This window comes from Labrus bergylta, chromosome 2, assembly GCF_963930695.1.
Source record: "Labrus bergylta chromosome 2, fLabBer1.1, whole genome shotgun sequence".
NCBI lineage: Eukaryota > Metazoa > Chordata > Actinopteri > Labriformes > Labridae > Labrus > Labrus bergylta.
The window spans coordinates 11,201,434-11,222,664 of NC_089196.1; the positions used below are offsets into that span (position 1 = coordinate 11,201,434).

At 39.4% G+C, this 21,231-nt stretch overlaps 1 protein-coding gene across 2 annotated transcripts; it reads left to right on the top strand.

Annotated features, from left to right (window-relative positions):
* Positions 1 to 525: 525 nt before the first annotated feature.
* On the top strand, positions 526 to 21,158 carry adra1aa (adrenoceptor alpha 1Aa). 2 transcript variants are annotated; one of them, XM_020633076.3, is made up of 4 exons: positions 526 to 1,481; positions 5,762 to 5,930; positions 6,331 to 7,262; positions 17,182 to 21,158. In XM_020633076.3, the coding sequence occupies exons 3-4, from the start codon at positions 6,365 to 6,367 to the stop codon at positions 17,724 to 17,726; spliced, it is 1,443 nt and encodes a 480-aa protein (XP_020488732.1). In that variant the 5' UTR covers positions 526 to 1,481; positions 5,762 to 5,930; positions 6,331 to 6,364; the 3' UTR covers positions 17,727 to 21,158. The 2 variants fall into 2 exon arrangements, with proteins under 2 accessions (XP_020488732.1, XP_065820737.1); XM_065964665.1 differs by having other exon boundaries at positions 5,762 to 7,262.
* Positions 21,159 to 21,231: the final 73 nt, after the last annotated feature.

Consider the following 21,231-nt stretch of genomic DNA (forward strand, 5'->3'; position numbering starts at 1 on the left):
AAATAGTCCGCAAACTGGCTTAACCGAGGATTTGTCTACAGCGGGAAAGAGACAATTGGAAAATCAATGTACTTTTTTTCTCTTCTTTTGTTCCAGTTGGTGTGTTAGTGCATCTGTTTCTGCTTCATCCTTTCTTTGTAGCTTAATTGAAAAAAAAGAGGAGACAAGTGAGAGCCCAGGCGTTGAGTAATAAAGTCCCTGGTGAAATTGCAGTGCTAAATAAATTGCAATTGACTGATATGACTCACACATTAACAGATGTGTATTGACTGAGTTGCGCAACACATAAACCAGAGAGCATAAAAGGATTAATATAAGCCTATATACACATATTGGGCCCAATGCATGTTATACAATATCTTGATATGGGCATTAGTATTTTAAATTCTGTTCAAAGGACAAAGGCAACTTATAGGAACTTATTCAAAAAAAAATGTATTTTTTAATGTACATTATTTTGATCAAATAATGTGCTAAACAGCTAGAGCACATTTAGCTAGTTACATCATTATTCAAGGTGAAGTATCCAAATGTTACTGGGCACCAAAAAACAGCAAAGAATAAGGCAAGAGGAAAAAAAAAACATTTCAGAGCGTGAAAACTTTTTCCCTGGGAGGAATTTTAAAATAAATCACACTTTCATTACTTCTGATGACTTTTAAAATGTCTGGTTTAAGTATAACAAAAAACAATTCAAATAGAAATATAGGTTGTTTTTTCTAATCTAGTAAGAAGGTTGCATCTCAAATGTTAAAATTCATTTTCCTTTACAATGATTACTGCAAATAATTTACATGACAGAAGAACCTTGAGGGAGGACTTTTAGAGTTGTCACTGTAGCCCCCATGAATATATTTTCCCTTACACAGAATTCATGTTTCTTATAAACGAGGTATCCCAGCTCATTTAATGGTCAATACATTTTAAAACAAAAGTTCTTAGATTCACAGTTTTAATTACATTACATGCCATTTCACAGTTTCAGGTGTATTTTGGGGCAGCAATCTAAAGCATTACCTTTACTGACACTAAAATGACAAAACTTTTCCCTGGTGTGTTCTTGTCTCGCAGTTTGACAGTTGGCAAAGTGGGAGACGCTCGTTAATGAAACATTTGTGAATGAAAAGTCATCCTGGGTGGACAGTGACTGGGTGTGATGACGCACAGGGAGTGGTGCTGGAGGGGGTGGGGGGTGAGGTGATGTGAGGATGGGGATGAGGATGGTTGGAGAAAGGGTGGGTTGGTGTTGGGGGGTAAAGTGGTTCGAAGAGAAAGCAGTGAGTCACTTGGTACTCAGCATCATCTGCAAAGACGTGAAGCACCTGAAGGTCGGGCATTTATAGTCTGCCGGTAGACGTGCACGAGAGCTCTCCGCGTTGACCGGCTTCTCTTCTCACCGTCCACGAGACAACAGTCATAAAAGCGTCTCCAATTGTGGTTCAGGCAAGACGCCAGGATGAGAAAAGCAGACCAAAAGTTGGGTGAGTGCATTAAATTTAACTTCAGATCTTATATTAAGTGCATAGTTTATTTGTATCTATTGATTTGAATTATTTCTCAGTCATTTTACGCGCGTCTTCATTTGCTGCCCGTGCTGGTATGCAGATGTTGGGGAAATCCCATTGTTCTTATCACATGAGCGGACTTTTGGTTTGAAAAAGAGGGGAGATCTGTCGTTATTTAAAAATAAAAACTAATCTCCCGTTGTGCAGAAGTTGCAAGAATGAATTGGGATATTAATTTGGTCTTTAATTGGAAAATAACTGATATATCTACCTCTTACAATAAGGGTTGTTTAAATGATTATATTTGTCTTTCCAAACTGCGAGAGTTGCCAGTCTTAATAACAAAGCTGAGACGCACTGATCTATGAGCAGCAATACCCTGCTGTTTCTAAAATCCCCCAGAAAAAACTATTTTTAGATATTCCCGAGTCTGTATAGCACATACAATAAGCTATCGGGTCCCCAGTGACACCTGACTGTCCATCATTCCTCTGTGATTTTATTAATGTGGACTTCACTCTGTCAGATGTCACATACTGTCCACAGCTTATAGAGTTGGGAATTACCCAGAACACCAGTGAGGAGGCTGAGATTAAATCTGTGCCAGAGCTGATGTTTACTCCTGACCAATTAAAATAGCTGCAGACACACCGACTGTATTTCTCCAGCTGTCCTCACATTATTCTTTATTCTGTGGATTCTTGTTCAATCCTCGGCAGCAGCCGCACATCAGCCACTTCAACACATTGTTGAGTGTCTGCCTGGAAAATATTTTTGAGAGTATATTCTGTGGTGGAGAAACATGCTTGTAACATGATCGAACTGTAATATTTTAAACAGAGAGTAAGTCCAATCTTCTTGTAGATGCGCTTGAGTAAGTCATTTCAATTGCAGCTATGTCATTTTGAAGACGCTCACTGGCTGAGGGTCAACCATTTCTTTTAAAAGCACTTTAGATGTGAGATATTCTGTTTGAATACTAAATAGATCTTTGATGGATAAGATCCAAACCTGAGTGTGTCACTTTACTACATCTAAGTCTAAATCTCATAGCATTGTTCTCCAAACCAGACTGAAATTCCACAGGTTGTCTACCAGGAGCCAGACATTGTATAAGCTTGACAGTTTTCATTTATATATTTCAGTGTTTTAATCAAGAGTTTAAGTCTTGAGATTAAGAAGTTATGGCTGCATGATGAGTCACATCAGTTTAGTTCGTCACATTTGAAAGTTTGTAATTGGCTCAACTCTGAAGAATTAACGTTCATATATTGATGGAACAACTTGTCTCTACTGAAAGTTATGTTAGAAAAAGGTAATAATTATGATAAGCAACCACTTCAATTCATACAGTATACCAGTACTCTTTACTTTTAATGTAATAAGGTTTTGAATATAGCTTCAAATGTTGAATTATTGTCGCTGATATAGCATCAATGTGTGTGGTTAATGTAATCTGAAATATCTGTCCTACTGAGCAAGTAGGCAGGGCTGAAGAGTCAATCACAACCAAATGGAGCTCACCATTCTGACTATATCTTACAGCAAATCAATCAAGGTTATTGTCAGTTCATTGTTATAGTATGGTTCATATAAAAGCAACACGCTACTTCATGGATGGATGTTTCAGAATTACTTGAATTCTGTGGGACATTCAAGATTTTACTGTAAACTGAAGAAACTTAATCTTCTCCTATAATGCAAAATGATGTCAGTGTAATGAGCCCCTGCAACATGTGACTCTTACTATCATACCTATTACCATACCTAAGACACACACACAAACACACACCCTATTCCCTCCTCTACTTGAGTGTGTAGGGAAGCTCTCAGGTGCCGTGTTACAATAGCTGCTAAATGAATGCTGTGCCGCACTGTGCCAGCACAAGAGCTAACCAGAGACAATTAAGCCTCTCAGACATGTTAACAGCTGTAACGGCAGTGTGCAGCAAGGGCTTGTGGGGCACAGAGGAAAAGGTCAGCCAGTGGTTAATAGTGGAGAGAGAGAGAGAGAGAGAGAGAGAGAGAGAGCGAGCGAGCGAGTGAGAGAGAGAGCGAGCGAGAGAGAGAGAGAGAGAGCGATAGATAGATAGATAGACAGAGAGAGAGAGAGAGAGCGAGCGAGCGAGCGAGAGAGAGAGAGAGAGAGAGAGAGCGAGCGAGCGAGAGAGAGAGAGAGCGATAGAGAGATAGATAGAGAGAGAGAGAGAGCGAGCGAGAGAGAGAGAGAGAGAGAGAGCGATATATAGATAGATAGAGAGAGAGAGAGAGATAGAGAGAGATAGATAGATAGATAGATAGATAGATAGATAGATGGAGAGAGAGAGCGAGCGAGAGAGAGAGAGAGAGAGAGAGAGAGCGATAGATAGATAGATAGAGAGAGAGAGAGAGATAGAGAGAGATAGATAGATAGATAGATAGATAGATAGATGGAGAGAGAGAGCGAGCGAGAGAGAGAGAGAGAGAGAGCGAGATCGATAGATAGATAGATAGATAGATAGATAGATAGATAGATAGAGAGAGAGAGAGAGAGAGAGAGATAGAGAGAGAGATGCAGAGATTTGAAGCAGAGACACGAATCACGTTGTAGAAAAGAGGACAACTCAGAAGGACTTTTAATTTAGTCTCAAATAAAGCAGCTTAACCAAATCCTAAAAAACGTCAACATGCTCGTACTACTTTTTCTAGTCCAGTTTAATCTACGTTTGGTTAAGGAACATCCACATTGCAAATGTTTGTAATCCGCAAAGACAAGATTAATTTCACATCTGTCAACGAGGAGGAGCTTGGTGGAAATAAGACATTGTTTTAATGTGAAAGAACAGAAGATTTAAAATATATATTCATTGCATCACAGTCAAAGGGAGCAATTCAGGCCACAATAATCTCCACTGGATGCAGTGCACTACAGCATCACTTACAAACTCCATTGAGAAATGGAATTTCTCATTCCTTGTATGCACAGTGGAATCACATTATTTTTTGAAATTACAATGTCAAGCAATTTTGACATTTTTATGTCAAGTAGGATTCTGTACTACAGTACATAACACTAACATTGTCAGTATAAAAATTGAAGGTATATGCAGGACTTTCAATACAAGTGTTGAAGAAATCGTCACATTTTAAGTAATATGGTAGTCTAATGGGAAAATCAACACCACTAGCATGACTGTTAGTCAATTTGGAGCCAGCTTAGCAGACTTGAGTGTAGCCAGGCTTGGTTCAGGGGAAACAAAATCTGTGTAGCCACTACTCTCAAACTCATATATTAAAATTGTTTACCTCTTTTTATATATAACCACACTATAAATATGATGCTAAGACCATGTTTAAAGTCAATTTGCTTAGCATAGAATAACGTTTTAACACAGAGAAAGCAGCAAGCTTTGCTTGCAAAAGGTTTGAAAAATAACTATCTACCAGCCCTCTTTAAGCTCCTGTGTTCACACAGGAACTTTGTTTTTTAATAATTAAGCCAAAAAGGAATGCTGCCTGTGGTTTTATTTTAAATTAACATGGTCAGTGTCTTACTGTTGTATGGAATCTTTTTAAGCTATCCAACAGCCAGGTTAGCTGCTGTTTGCCCTTGTTCAAAGTATTTATGATAAGTTAATCCTGAAGCAGTTTTATGCTTGTTTTAGCTTTGTATCTAGTATAAACATGAGTGTTGCAGAGCAGTGTATCCCAAAATGTCAAACTAGTCTTCCCTGTAAAACCATTCAGGATTAAAGGCTCGATAGAACTACACCTAAATGCACACCACACTCGTCTGTGAATGTCAAACTGTAACACAGTGTATTGTTTGACTTCTACCTCTATGAAGGTCACTGTGTGATATAGATTAGTTTAGAGAAGGATCGAAATACTGGTCACCCTTATATGATGGAGTACCTCAGCTGAAGATCATATAGCAACATGAAACAACAATAAAAATGTCACTGTTCTGATAGACTGATGTCCCTGACGATCAAGTAAAGCAGACAAGTGTTCATTCCCTGATATCAATTTCTTTAGTCCTCAACCTCACATTATGTTTGGTCAATAAGACCAGGATTTAGTCACATGAATCTGACAGAAACTGTGACTCAGACAGTGTTTACAGTGTTGATAGATCGGAGCTGTGGTAATGCGATAAAGAAAAAGCTGTGAAACAATGAAACAATAGACAGAACAAGGATGAATCTTTTTGTGTTTGACTGTATGTCATGTATATATCAATCCTCTCAATTAATTCTTTTTCTTTCTTTTTACAGACACTGGATACTGTCTCTGTAAACAAGAAGAGCCTAGATGTTGGTTACTGCTCATCTATCATCTTACCTGAAAACTGTCTGCCTCCAGAGACAATAAAAGAAGAGCTCATTGTCTTTTTGTTCCGAAACTGCAAATGTTAATTTGGAGAAAATGCAAACAGTTTCTCGGGTGTGTACATCTTTGTGTATGACATCTAAAATGCATTTCAAAAAGTGTCTTTGTACGAGGTGCATAATAACAATATTCAAGATGGATAACTTTATTTCAGCATAGTAGGTTTTGTTTGCATATATTATATATATATCTATATATATATATAGATATATATATATATAGATATATATATCTAGTGATTCTGCATGCATCCTGTAGTTTTATTTTTCTTGATGCATTGCCAACGTAATGGCTCATTTGCTACTGACATCATCATTCAAATTATGTTGTGACAAGGCTGACTTAATGTGATCATTACTCTAATAGCTTTTAGGAGAATGCCCTGATGTCCCTTTTCTCCTGTAGTGAATTTACAAAGCTGGAGTGTGTGTTTCTGTCTGTTTTTGCTGCACAGGACAGTGTCAAGCATCAGCTAAGTATTTGAACAGATGGTTCCTGTGCTGGACAATATGACCCCTGCTCCTCCAACACAGAACTGCTCCAACTGCAGCCAGACTTCAGTGCCAGAGCTCAACGTGGTCAAAGCTGTGGTTTTGGGCCCTGTGCTTGGTGTCCTTATTGTCTTTGGAGTTGTTGGAAACATCCTGGTAATCCTCTCAGTAGTTTGTCATCGACACTTGAGGACAGTTACACACTATTTCATAGTTAATTTGGCAGTGGCAGACTTGCTGATAAGCTCCACTGTACTACCTTTTTCTGCCATTTTGGAGATTGTGGATCGTTGGATGTTTGGACGGATTTTTTGTAATGTTTGGGCAGCTGTGGACGTGTGCTGCTGTACTGCCTCCATCATGAGCCTCTGCGTGATCTCTGTTGACCGCTACATTGGAGTCAGTTACCCTCTGCGATACCCTACTATAATGACAAAACGCAGGGCACTGCTGGCGGTGATGCTGCTCTGGGTTCTGTCAATCATCATATCTATCGGACCTTTGTTTGGTTGGAAGGAGCCGGCGCCTGAGGATGAGTCAATCTGCAAGATCACAGAGGAGCCGGGCTACGCCATCTTCTCCGCTGTGGGCTCTTTCTACCTTCCTCTGGCCATCATACTGGTCATGTACTGTCGGGTTTACGTGGTTGCTCACAGAGAGAGCCAGGGCCTGAGGGAAGGCCAAAAGACAGAGAAATCAGATACAGAGCATGTAATACTCAGAATACACAGAGGAAACACAACTGTATCAGAGGACGAAGCACTTCGCAGCCGAACACATTTTGCCCTGAGACTGCTCAAGTTCTCACGAGAGAAGAAGGCTGCCAAGACCTTGGGCATTGTTGTTGGCTGTTTCGTGTTGTGCTGGCTGCCCTTTTTCCTGGTGCTTCCCATAGGTGAGTATTGTTATGTTGATCTTATGTGTATTTCTTAATTGAGCCAGATGATGATCAAAAAGCACCAATGTTGCTCGGAAAATGCTAAGTAAAATCAAGACAGTATGATATCATCATGTCACTACATTTCAGGGTGGGAATCACAGGGTAAATCACAACATGATACAATATTCCATACACAATGGCCCACAATAACAATAAAAACATGATACAGCAATTCTGCAATAACTGATATATAACAAGACAATCATAGTCATACATCACGATATGTGATAAATTGAAGATTATAAAAATGGCCTAAAAAAGTGAAGTGAAAGATTAATGTATTTATTTTCTGCAATTTGGTTTCAGTTTCACCTTATATCATGTATCCCGCTGTCAACATCTTTGGTTAATAATTTTACCCTCATTCATGTCATAAGAGCCACTGTGAGGAGAGTATTGACATGGTGAGGCAAATTGCCAGGGAAATCTGGCCCCAGTGATTCGATAATTGTATCACATGAGTCAGTACAACAGTATAGAGATACTTTGTCCCAACTCCAATTAATTACAAGTTCAATGTTTTGGTAAATAGTAAATGCATTGGTAAAGAGCTGCATTCAAAAATACCTTTCCAGTCTTCATGCACAAGTCTGGTCCGTGTCACATTCACTTCATTCATACACTGATTGCAGGGGCAACTAAACTACCCATCGAGATCTAGCTCATTCACACATATTTTAGGGGAATGCATTTATTCATTTTCTTGCAGATTTTTAGATGAAAATTTTGATGCCATCCATGGATGCTTGATAAATATGAACAACCAAAAATTAGCTAGCTAGTTAATTAGCTTAGCCTAACATGAAGACAAGAAGCAAGGAGGAACAGAGAGCCAAATCTTTTCGAAAGCTAAAACAAACCAATCCATTTCCTTCCACTTATCCGGTGCCAGGTCACAGTGGAACCACACTAAAAGAGTTGGCCCACATGTCTCTACTTTTAGGGGATCCTGAGGCTTACCCATTCCAGATGAAATATATAATGCCTCCGGCGCTTTCTAGGTCTTCCTCTGGGACTCCTTCCAGTTTGTCGACCATAGGTGATGGGTTGTTGGTAGATTGACTGGTAAATAGAAAGTTTTACTTTTCGGCTCAGCTCTCTGTTCCCCACGACGGTCCGGCACAATGCATGCAATTCTGCTAAAGCTGCCCCTATCCGTCTGTCCATCTCACAATCTATTTTACCCTCACTCATGAGCAATCCACTGTTTTCTGGAAAGGAACCATGGCCTTGAAGTTGGAGATGGTGACCCTCATACTGATCGCCTGGCGAAGTTAATAGAACAATATCAACTGCAAAAAGTAGAAATTCAATTCTGAGGTTCCCAAACTGGAAACCCTCCTACACCCAGATGCGACTTGAGATCCTGTCCATGACAATCACAAACAGAATAGGTGACATGGAACAGCTCTGGTTGAGGTCAACACGCACAGGAAACGTGACTGACTTTGTGCTAAGAATGCAAACACAGCTTTCACACCCCCCAAAAGAAGCCCTGCAAGGGTAAAGAAATGGTCCACTGTCCAATGGCAAGGATGGAATTTGCACTCTTTCTTCTGTATCTGAGGGTTAACAGTGGGCTGGAGCCCGATTGGCAGGACCCCAGAATAAATCTTCCCCGCGAGGCTTAGTAGTGTGATATCCTGATAATTGGATCAGACTCTCTGGTCTCCCTTTGAAACTACCACTCCGGTCTGCCATTCCACAGGCCCTTTCCCCGACCTCCTTATGACAATAAAGAGGTGTCAGCCTCCCAAACTCCTCCCACAACAACTGATACCACAGCCCTCCAGCGCTCCAAGCCACCTGTCGGCTGCTTCAAAAGGCCTCCTTCTTCAACCTGGTGGACAACAGCAGATTCTTCAGTTGCCGCCCTGACAGGCATCAAAGGTCTTCTGGCCGCAACTCCTAGCAGCTGCTTCCACATGGGAGGCTTTGAACATGGACCACTCAGATTCCATGTTCCCATCCTCTCCTGGGATGCACGGGAAACTCTTTTTACAGAGGGCCTCAGCCAGACATTCCTGGTTCACCCCCACTACCCGTTTAGGTTTATCATCCGGCATCCTCCCTGCTTTATGATCAAACTCACCACCAGGTGATGATCAGTTGACAGCTCTGCTCCTCTCTTCCCCCGAGTGTTCAAGACAAGGCTGCAGATGTAATGAAAAGACTACAAAGTCGATCAATGATCTCTGACCTTGGGTGTTCTGCTACCAGGTATACTTATGAACATCCCTACGAACATCCAGAAGTCCAAAGACAGACAACCACTCACAGTCAAAGGGAAGGCCGTTCCTTCCAATCACCCACCTCCAGGTTTCTCCAACGTGCGTTGAAGACCCCCAGCAGGTACCCCTTGCAGGACCCCACCCAGTGACTCCAAAAAGGCCACAGACTACAAACTATACCATTCGGTGCAAGAGAACAAACAACAGTCAGAGCCTCACTCTCTGCTACTTGGAGTCACAGAAAGGTTGACTTATTAACCAGGGAACACCCCAACACAGTGGCCCTATGACCGGGTCTTGTAAGTATCCCCACACCCAAAAATCCCCAGAAGCCCCCTCCAGGAGATTGTTTCTAGAACCAGAGCTGTGCATGGATGTGATCCCAATTATATCTAGTTGGTAGTGCACTACCTTCAGCACCATCTCCAGCTCCTTCCCCACCAAAGAGTTGACGTTTTACATGTACAGAACCAGTATACAGCACCAGGATCAGCACTAAAAGGCTGTCCAGTCTCCAATGCACCCAACCCCCTTGCCCATCCCTACAAGTGGTGGGCCCACAGGGTGGTAGCTCTGTGTTTTTTCTTTGGGTTGAACCCGACCAGGGTAAAATTGAAAAAAACCTGGCCACCAGATTTTCACTGTCTAGCTAGTTTTCTCTGTTTTTTCTTGTCACTAAAGTGAATATGGCAAAACCCCCTACAGATTTCATTTTAAACACATATATATGAAATTGGTTTTCTGCCAAAGAGAACAAAGAAATAAGTAATATTTCCAGAAATTTCTTCATTCGGTTCAGTCACAAAGGAAGCATTTCAGTGTCCATTTCCTGTTTTTTAATACCTGTAAAAAATAAAAAAATTAAAGACTTTTTCTTATGTTTGATCACTTGAATTCACATGTGTGAATAAGACCAGTTTAGAAAGTGATTTTGTCTCTGCTTTAATTACTTTAGCTGAACCATTCATTGATGGCCAGGTTTTAAAGTGCTTGGAAACTTAATAGTTTTATCACGCTGATTGAATTGCTCCTCTGTGGGAGAACACTAAGGTTACTACCATCCAGACGAACCTTGCGGTCTCTAGAGCAGCGTAGTAAATGCTTTTACTTGGCCATCCAGGTAGATGCTCTAAAAATAGCATCTATAAATCTTTCACATCCCTGTCAGCCTCCAGATCTCTGTTGTCTGTAAACAAAAGGTAACGAAATCCGACCCCTTATAATTCAAACAGAGATCATTATTAAGTAAAGACATTTCTCTGCTCATTTCGCTCTACAATGTGTCTGTGATAATAACAACACCTGTGTATTTAAAAGTAAGCCATCACATCAGTTTTAGACCTCATATGGTGGTTCTCCTCAGGAATCATATGGCTTTCTAAAGTGACAGCTTGAGGGAATTCACTCCACTTGACAACTGTGTACTATTATATGTGCTGAAGCCTGTATGGAGGGATTGTGATAAGGAGATCCAAGTAGACAATATGAGATATGCCATAGCCCACGTATTTCCCTCAGGGTTTTTTATTTTTTCCATGGTCTCATGCTCATAAATATAGCTCATACCATTTTGCAGAAGACCTTTCTTTACTGGGAAATGAAAAAAGCAGAAACTGACAGATGCTCCCTTCCAAATCCAGTTGTCAGGCTTTATGCTGCCGCTACACAAGTCTGTACATTATGATAAATTTAGCGATGAATAATTAACTTTGGGTCTTGTATTTTATATACAGAGCTGGATAAGTCATTATTGTTTAATTTGGTGATCGGAGTTAACATTATTTTTTGAATCATATTAGTCATTGTGAAAAGGTGAATTATTTCAGCTCTGAAACCATTATAGATTGTCCTCCATTCTCCTTGGCATTTAAAAAGTTATTCTCATCTTAATATAAGAATAGCTCCAACACTGAGTTTAAGTTGTTAAGATGTCAATAATAAATCTGTTCAAAGTCCAGCTGTTTAAAGTATTGAAATAGTTTAAAGTATGTGCAAAGTATGATCTGGTCAGAACTGTGTAATCTTGCACCTCTAACCAAACTCAGTAGTAATGTCATGTTTTAGTACCTACATCCCAACAGTGTATAAAGGTATACCCAAAAGTCAGATTTTCTTGGTCAGATGACTGCATATTGTAAAAGGGTTCAATCATTTTGAAGGATATATCAATTACTTAACTTTGTAGTTCCCACTTAATACTGAGCTTTCGACAGAGTTGTCAAGTAACGAAGTACAAATACTTTGTTACCTTACTTAAGTAGAAATTTTGGGTATCTATACTTTACTGGAGTAATTATAAAAAATATTTTTACTTCTACTCCTTACATTTTCACGCAATTATCTGTACTTTCTACTCCTTACATTTTAAAAATAGCCTCGTTACTCCTATTTAATTTCGGCTTGTTTTCATTCCGGCTTGTCATCGTTCAAAAAAAACCAAAACCTATCCAGATAAATCGCGCCATCCGGATAGAGTGAATTTGATTGTGGTTGGATGAGAAGTATAAACATATACCATTCCGACACCCTATTGGTTTGTACGCGATCCATCGCAACTGCACATGACACAAATCACGTCACACTTCAGCAAGGAAATAGCAGACGTATGTAGCCTAGTATGAAGATGTCCGTGGCAGAGACAACCATACAAGAGTAATTGTTACTAAGCCTGCCCAGGGTACACCAATTTTCTTGTCCAGTTTTGTTATCTTACATCTGTTGCCCTCACAGATTCCTGCAGCTAAGCGTGGATGTACATTTACATTCCAATAAAGGCTATTGATAACATGCCTCTGAAGTTTGACTTTTTGCACCATTACAATACTTATAGGCAACCAGTCATCATATCCTCCTCTCCATGAAACACATGTTAATGCTCAGTAGTACACATATGTGGTTCTTTAATGTATTTGCATTGTACTAAAATGCGTTCATTTTCAATGGGCATAAATGCAGCTGAAACAAGTGCATCCCAAATGTTTCAACATTAACATTTTAATATAACATTATAGTCATTATGGCCTTTAGAAAAATGTTTTTTTGGGAGCACTATCGGCCCCTGTGGCGCGTCCTAAGCTTTCGTCCTTAATGGCATTTTTTTTCCCTTATGTTACTTTTACTTTTATACTTATACTTAAGTAGTTTTGAAACCAGTACTTTTACACTTTTACTTGAGTAAAAAGCTTGAGTTGATGCTTCACTTGAGCTGGGTCTTACATTTTTTTCCCACTAGATGGGTCTGACAATACAAGGAGGAGAGTAGAGGCTCATTTGGACAGAAAGAACACTCCAAATGTTTTCTAATGTTGATCTGAAGGATTTGGAAACAGGCAACGTCTTGCTAAGGCATTCACTACAACAACTTGATTAAATAAAAAATATATCCATGTTGTGTGATTAACTTGTTCTGCTGCCCCAAAGTGGCCAAAAGAGTCATTTTGCTGCTTTATTTATTTTGTTTATTTTATACAGTACATGGCTCTGGGATGTTACATTATCAAAGGAAATATTTCACAAATAGACACACGTTGTGATGGTACAGTATCTGCTATTAAAGCTTGATAACTCTTTTGCTTTTAGGAAGCTTATGTTGTCATATTTGTTTAAATCCCATTTTTACATCCCATCCGCAATCAATGATCAAATCCCTGGGAATAAAAGAAGAAAAAGGGGTATATGTGGTCATAATTGAGTGAATGCCCAACCTTCCTGAGTTCTGCCCATTCATCCATTTTCAACAAGCAAAGCTAACATGCTTATTGCACAAGAACGGACAATATAAAGGCAGATAAAGTTGGTGATGACTTTGCTGACCCGACTCTATATTTTCTACCCTTCCTGCAAGATAAATAATGCAATGCACATCCATCTGTATTTGGAGGAGAATTTATTGTCATTCAAAAATATGGCTCACTGTTGCTGGTTTCTAAAGTTGCATATCTCGGCATAGGTTTTGCCTATTACCACTGTAAAAAGCATGTCTCTGAGAAATACTCTTACATTTATGCTGCCAAATTGTCACAGAATTTTGGCGACAAAAGATATGCTCGGTGTCAGTTATTAAAGCTCATAACAGTTGGGAGTTACACAATTGGGAAAAGACGACAAGCAGTGATGCAGCATTGATTTGGATGACAAGACATTTATCAAAGAGCTGAAAGCAGAAAAGATTGACTCTATCAATCTCACCAGTTGATCTTTGTTGTACACCTGGGAATACAATGTATAAGCAGCTCAGACAGCCACATAAAATGCAACCAGATTAATTTGTCTTCTCTTTCTATCCATATCTAAATCAGGATCTTGTTTTTTAAGACCCAAGTTTAGCTGTAGGTGACAGCTGGACCAAAAAAAGCATTTCACAAGACAGCTTCCCCCTTAGCTCTGAATGGAGGTGATAGCTACCGTATAGGGATAGATTTATGGCAGCCACATAATAGCTCAGCCATTTCATTATTTTATTGTTCCACTGGCAGCTACGGCATACAGAGAATTCACCTATATTTCAGTGATAAACAGGCTTACATCTAAATGGCCTGTTAAGCCATTTTCTCTGCTTCTTCATTATAGATCCCACTCACGCTCTCGTCTGTGAACACTTCCTCTAATCAAAAGCAGCCTAATTTATGACTGCAATCTTAATAAATTCTTAACCCTGGTGGCAAGTTGGAAGGTTGTTTTTTTTTGTTGCAGAAACTGGATGAAACAATTGAACTAATTCCTCTTAAGTGGATGTAGTTCAGAGCAATGGTTTGTTTCTCTTTGTGGTTGCAGATTTCTTAGAGACAAAACTTTTGATGGAACAGATTTCAGAGTAGGTTATCGGAGCTCTAGTATTCTAATCTTTTTTGTTTTTAAATCATGCAAGCAGTATGAAGTGAAGAATCAAATATTAAGCGGATCGGATTACAGATATCAAACAGATATATCAATACTGTTTGATTGTTAATATTCATATACCCATTGCATGAATCCTATCATGATGCCCTGTTTTTTGTCCCTTGTTATGTCACATGGAGGTTCATGTTTCGGGGGGGTCTTCAGTCAAACATCACATGAGGTGCATTGCCATGAACTTTGGTGCAGACATGTGTGGTGCTAAGAAGAAGCTCTCAAACAACTTTAGTGATCCCCTCATTTAACCTGATGTCAATGTTTTCAAATATCTACTTGATTGGACTGGAAAAAATGCTGTTGAGACATTCATATCTGCATAAGATGAATCATAACAATATTGTGAAATCAATTTTTTAGAGTTGCTAGCATATACCAAAAAAGATGATATATGACAGTCCTATCAACAACACTAGCACCTTGGGGGCTGGTATAGCGCAGAGGTTAAGCTCTTGAAGTGGCCCCCAGGTTTGACTCCAACCCTCTAACTAATTACTGCATGTTATCCCCGACTCTCTCATCCATGTCTGACTCTACGCACTGTACTGTCGTCTCAGTAAAGGCATTAAAAGCCTAAAAAATAAATTGATAACATGCTAAAGTAAACTACAAGCATGTAAATAGTTGATATGATGAAGAAAATCTGACGAATCTGTAATTGGTTGTCCGAAGTTTGAACTGAAAAAGCCCATTTTAAGTGAAACATTGCCATCAAAAGACGATGTGTTTTCAAAGTAGAGGAAGCTGTGAAGCTCATCATTGGCCGACACATCTGACTCACATAACACTTTCCTCTCAATTTGCCTCTTGGAAATTGCAACTGAACCAGAGTAACCAATCAAGCACCAGGCAGTAGATGTTCCAATGAGGTGGTGCAACATCAGGGTCAAAGAATTTTTTTAAATCTATTTTCTTTATATCTAATGCATGTAAACAAATCTCAAGCAACATCAACACAATATATGGATATATATACATAACAGAAGCTACACACATTTGGGTGGCAGTAGCTCAGCCCATAAAGACTTGTGTTCTGCAATTCTACAATTCTACAATTCTACAATTCACTTAGCAGACACTTTTATCCAAAGCAACGTACATCAGAGAGTAAGTACAACACAAGCAAGGATCTAGAAAAAAGGGAACAATGTCAGTAAGAGCAAACGATCAGCTTTGAGTCCGATTGGACACACAGGTGCTGACAGGCATTGCACAGAAGCAAAGCACAACATTGACGGCAGTTCTTGAGAGCTCTAATCAGTATAGAAACCATCTTATAAGTCGTTGTTATCAAACAAAAACCATCGTCAAACTTGTGTTGGGAACCTTGAGGTTGCTGGTTAAGGTTCCTGGACAAATATGGACATTGGTCTGGTTCTTATTATTTACAGTCTATGGTCTGTTTGTTGTAGATGTGCTAGTTCACTTCCAAAGTAGTTATTGCCAAGATGCCCTTGAGCAAGGTGCAAATCCCAAACAGCTTAGAGGCTCCCCCTGTGTACGTCCCCCTTACTCTGGCATCTCTTCATTAGTGCATGTCCATAGGATTCTGCTTCTGGATGTGTATTTTGACCAGCTTTTAAAAAGACAGTCACTTTGCCAATTTCTTAGTTTTTTTTTAAGCCGCACATTTATTGCTGAATATTTTTCATTTTGAATAATGTGCAGTAATAATCAATACTATTTTAATTCATCATATTCTACTCATGCCATATATCATATCTCACCTTTGGTGAGATGTTAGTTATGGTCCTTGCCATCAAATTTAAGTTTAAGCAAGATGAAATAATTGAGTAAGCTACTCAGGAGAAGAATAGGGTGGCTAGTAAGAGTATTGCAGTATAACATAAGCTAACAGTGTTACAGTGGCTAATATTTGAAAAAAGACCATACACAAGAAGAGTAGTATCAATATCTATATGAAAACATTATGTTTACAGAACATTCTTTATTTTCTTACTGACCAACATCAGGCTAAATCCACAAGTCAAGCAGTCTGCAGTCTTCATGACTTTGGCTTCTGTCTGTGTGTGTTCGATTATGGGGGATTTGATTAATTGACACTTAATTTTTACACTCTTCTTTGACTCAAACTCTTTTTCAACTGAGAGTAAAGTTTCAGAGATAGTTTGACTCCATCCACAGTGTAATTAACTCTGCACTTGCTGACATTTCACCAACACCAAAAATGTAACTCTTAATATTGCTGTGTAATAGAAATGTGATTTAAGCACCAGACCCAGATAAGTTACTGAAGATAAACACAAAACAAGAAACATATTATAGTATTTTATATTGTAGTATACTACACAACATAGAAAGGCTATTTCTTTTGATTGATCTTTTTCGGATGGCAATTGTTGAGTCTTAAGCGGGGTCAACAGAGGGAGTTTGGGGGCCAGACTGATGTCAATCACAACATGATCTGATAGCCTGCCCTACAGTCTTGAGAGCTGGTCTTAACTGGAAAAACAAGCAACTAAACTGTAAACAAGGTTTTTCAATGCTTATGAATGTTTATTTTTCAATCTGATTCATGTGAAATCTTAACAAGATTCTCAGCTTTGATATCATATATAAATTGTTCCTGTTTCAGGCCAGTGTTCCAGAGGCTTTGATTGTCTTCACTTGTGTCTACAGCTTATGTTGTTTAATAAATCAAACTTTGCTTCCAGATAAGAAATCAGTTTTGATTTTGTTGTTTCTTTTGCTGTCATGTTGAACACACTTGTGTTTCTCATGCCCGACAGGCTCCATATTTCCAGCATACAGACCTTCAGAGACGGTCTTCAAGATCACCTTCTGGCTTGGTTACTTCAACAGCTGCATCAACCCCATCATCTACCCGTGCTCCAACCAAGAGTTTAAGAAAGCTTTCCAGAGTTTACTGGGAGTTCACTGTCTGAGAATAACTCCCAGATCACACCATCATCATCTGAGTGCAGGTCAGGGTCAAGCACAGGGTCCCAGCCAGACCCTCTCGCTGGGCCTGGACAGCAGGGGGGCTGCCTCTCGTCTCAGTCCCTCCTCCTCTTTGGCCCTGTCCAGGTCCCCGTCCTCCAGGGACAGCAGGGAGTGGAGGGTCTTCTCTGGAGGCCACACAGGCGGGTCTGGACCATCTGAGACAAGCAGGGATAAAATGGCCAAACTCCAAAAAAGCTTTAATCGGAACTGCTGCTGCTGCATCCTTGGTGATGCAACTCCCCCGCAGGACTCAGACTATGCCCAGCCCCCTAATGTTCCCACCATTAAAATACACCAACTGTCACTGTCAGAAAAAGGAGAGCCTGTATAGCTACTGTAATCCTTCATCCATTAGTCATGACTCTACTTTCAAGGTCATGGATGAGAATGTATGTCCTTTTTTCTCCGTTCATTTCACAGAGGATAAGCTGGATTGAAACCATGGCTGCTTAAAAATTTAAAGTCTCTGCTTGAGTGTCATCTGTGATTTTTCCTAGATTTAAGATGATCAAAACTCTGCAAAGAAATTTCATAGCCAAGATATTTTACTCCTTAAAATATGGCATCTTAGGTTTTTTTTTAACAGAAGATATTGCATTTTGACAGTTTGCAAATAATTACAGTCAAATAAAGACCCTGTGAAACCTAGGCGTAAAGACAAAAATCTGTAGACCAAAAAAAAAGACCAAAATATCTTTAATGTTTACATATTTTATATAACCGAAAAGCAGGTTAAATGTGTAAAAAAAAATGCATACAGGAACGTTTTATATTGCATGATTTCACCAAATGTTTTCAAAATGCTGGTCAGTGGTGCTCCTGATGTCTCCAAAGTTTGCCTATAATGCTGTTCCTGTTGTCAAAATATTGTATGTGTACTGCTGTGTACACATAAAAAAACAGGGGATCTTGTGTACTTCTATGTCACACTACAATAAATTTGTATGACATATTCCTACAAGGGGATTCATGGGGACATTTTTAGACCGTAGATGTTGATTCACTAAATAGCCCCTGAAAACGTCTATTTCATCTCTCCACACTCCCACAATACCATGTACTGTATACCTCCAAGCTGTGCCAGATGGGTGTCTTAATATACTTCTGTGGAATTTTAGCTGACCTTGTGGTTGCTGACCTCAATCCTGCCCGGCCCCGAAGCCTCTTAAAAAAATCCACCAGATTTAGAGATGTCAGTATAAGTCATACGCAGAGATTCTTCTCCCAAGCCTTTCGCTTTCTTCAGATGTTTTTAACTGCCATCCACACAGAACACACAGAGGCTTTTATCTCTGCTTTTATACGATTGTCTGTGTGTACAGGTGCTCTTTGCAGGCGGGAAGGTGAAAACGGAGTGTGTTGAGTGTGAGTTCAAGCCTGCGAAGTGTCTCTCTTTGTTTACCAAGAAGCATCAAAGGGCAAGAGGACAAACCTCAGCCAACTCTATTGATTTATTTCGCCCTTTCTACCCCTCCCGTAGTACCAAGATGTAGCCTACTCTCTCGGTGAGGTTGGAGAGATGCAGCCGGACTTCTTAAGCCACTCTCTGCGTGTTAAGTTTAGTCGTGGAAGTGAAGTGGACAGCAATCCCGCAGGGGAGGCACCCGGCGGCACAGTGAGAGTGCTCGTCTCTGTCCGCGTTGTCATTGACTGGACTACAGTGAACTTGTAAATCACACCATCTCTGCACACATTAGAGGAGCTGCAGCAATAAACTACAGATGGTACAGATGACCTAATTCACCCCTCCCTTTCTATTATCTCCATCTATAGAATGTGGTTGGACAATGATCAAAACAAAATCCAGTAAATACCTTTGTGCCCTGTGTTATCAAGAAATCATCCCCCAAATGCAATAGCTGTTATGAATACCATAATTAGATCTGCAACGCTGCAGGAACAGAACAAGAGCAAACCCCATGTGTTTTACCAGCCCGGCCTGTCTTTTTTTAAATTTTATTTTTTTTATCAAGCAGCCTTTTTTTAATGTTTCACATAAAATCATCAATACATGTTAGCCCAGATTATTTTTCTGTATTTTAATATTCTAAAAGATGAAGATTACACAACTGAGAGGCTACAATCCTCGACCCCACGGGAGAATAAATGTTGTCATGAATTCTTTCATTTCTAAATTTATGTTTGTGACGATGTTGTGGTGAAAAAAAATATCAATTCTTGGAAGGATTTAGTTCTTACAATAGCAGAGCTTGTGTTCTAGTGAGTTGAAGGCATAGCGAGTACATCTGGTGACTCATGTTTGCACACTTTTCCCAAGAGGGCTTAGCTTTAGTAAGTCGTCCTGATGCTTTTTCTCTTCTTTCTGAAAGCCCTCATCAGCGGCTGAAGATGATGACATTATAGGACTCCCCCTCTCCTGTTTAATCTGTGTGCTCATCATGCTTCGTTCTAATTGGACGGCTGTCAAACAGCCAGGGGGGGAACTTCACTAATCACAGAGCTGTTGTTGATGTGTGCATCCACTGTGACGTTGTCTTGCTCAGTTCATTTTACTTGAAGCGTCCCTGTGGGTGAAGAGTCCAAGGAGCTGGAACAACAAGGTGCTGATCAGAAGCTTGAAGCTGGTCACTCAGCTCTGTGACTCCACCTAGTGCCTCATTGCATCTCTGCACTTACTGCATGCAATGCTGGCATGTGGGGTTACACAGCAAAACAGGAGTTTCACTATATGTCTAACTCATACGTCCATAATAAAGCTGTAATGTCTGTGAGTTCATTCTTACAACTGGACACAGTTGTCTCAGTAATGCAAATTGATTGTTAGTGGGACAGAGAGAATCTTTCCTCAAGGGTTGAACAGAGATTCAAAATATTTACTCAGCCTAAGTAATAGTAGATTTACTTCAGTAAAAGAAAACACTGTAATTTTAAAGTTACAGTAAACTTAACTAAGTGTATATGTAAAACTATTCATGATGTAGATATGACATATCATTAAGGAAACCTTAAAAATGTTTCAAGATATATCTATACGAGTCAAATACTTCCCCGACATCGTAAAGTTAACCGACTTTAATTAGGAAAGAAAAAGATCTTGTTTGTTCTATTTCTAACTGCCTCATTGAAGAAAAAAATTAAATGTATGATTGTTCAAACTTCAGTAGTAAAATTACTGCAGGTTTACGTCACATCAAGGTTTTTGCTGAGTGAGTAATCAAGGTACAAAATGTCCACACCAAAATGGTGTTAGTTACATATTGGAGGTCAGTCTGCTTCCAAAGTCACTCACATGATTTTGTTGCAATTCGAGCAGAATATCTTCTCCCACATGAGAAGATGAACTTTAAACTGTCTTCAAGCGCCAAGTAGAGAAGCTGTAACAACCAGGTGATGGGAAACAAAGCAACATCTTTTGTTTAGACTATAGGAGTTCTGTTATTGGACTATTGAATTCTTATTACTGATAAATAACTGTGCAGTTAACACTTTATTTCTGTAGCCCTGAAGAGGTTAGTTAGTACGTCAACTATTTTGTAAAGCTGTGTTTGTGAAACCTCTATCTGCAGAGAAACCAGCAGCTACAGCTGTCACATGTAGAGGTTATCATTGTGTGCTCTCACATGGAGGGAATAAGTCGTCTAAAATAAAGTACAGTACCTTTATATATGTACTGAGTTACTTCACACAAATGCTTTTTTGCAATAGATCAGCTGACTGTAAAAAGATAATTTATTCAAAGGTAAGAATATAACCAGGGTTTTAACTGAGATTAATACTTCTTTAATGGAAAATCCTTATAAATCCAACAAAATTCACTAAACTATTTTCACCTAAAATAATTACAAATGAGGACATTATCATAGTGCTTCACCTAA

What these genes read in the sequence shown, in the direction of transcription:
- adra1aa (XM_065964665.1), top strand. Translation starts at nt 6,365, where the DNA reads ATGGTTCCTGTGCTGGACAATATGACCCCTGCTCCTCCAACACAGAAC. An exon ending in TTTCCTGGTGCTTCCCATAG is followed by an intron (nt 7,263 to 17,181) that starts GTGAGTATTGTT and finishes CATGCCCGACAG; the next exon opens with GCTCCATATTTCCAGCATAC.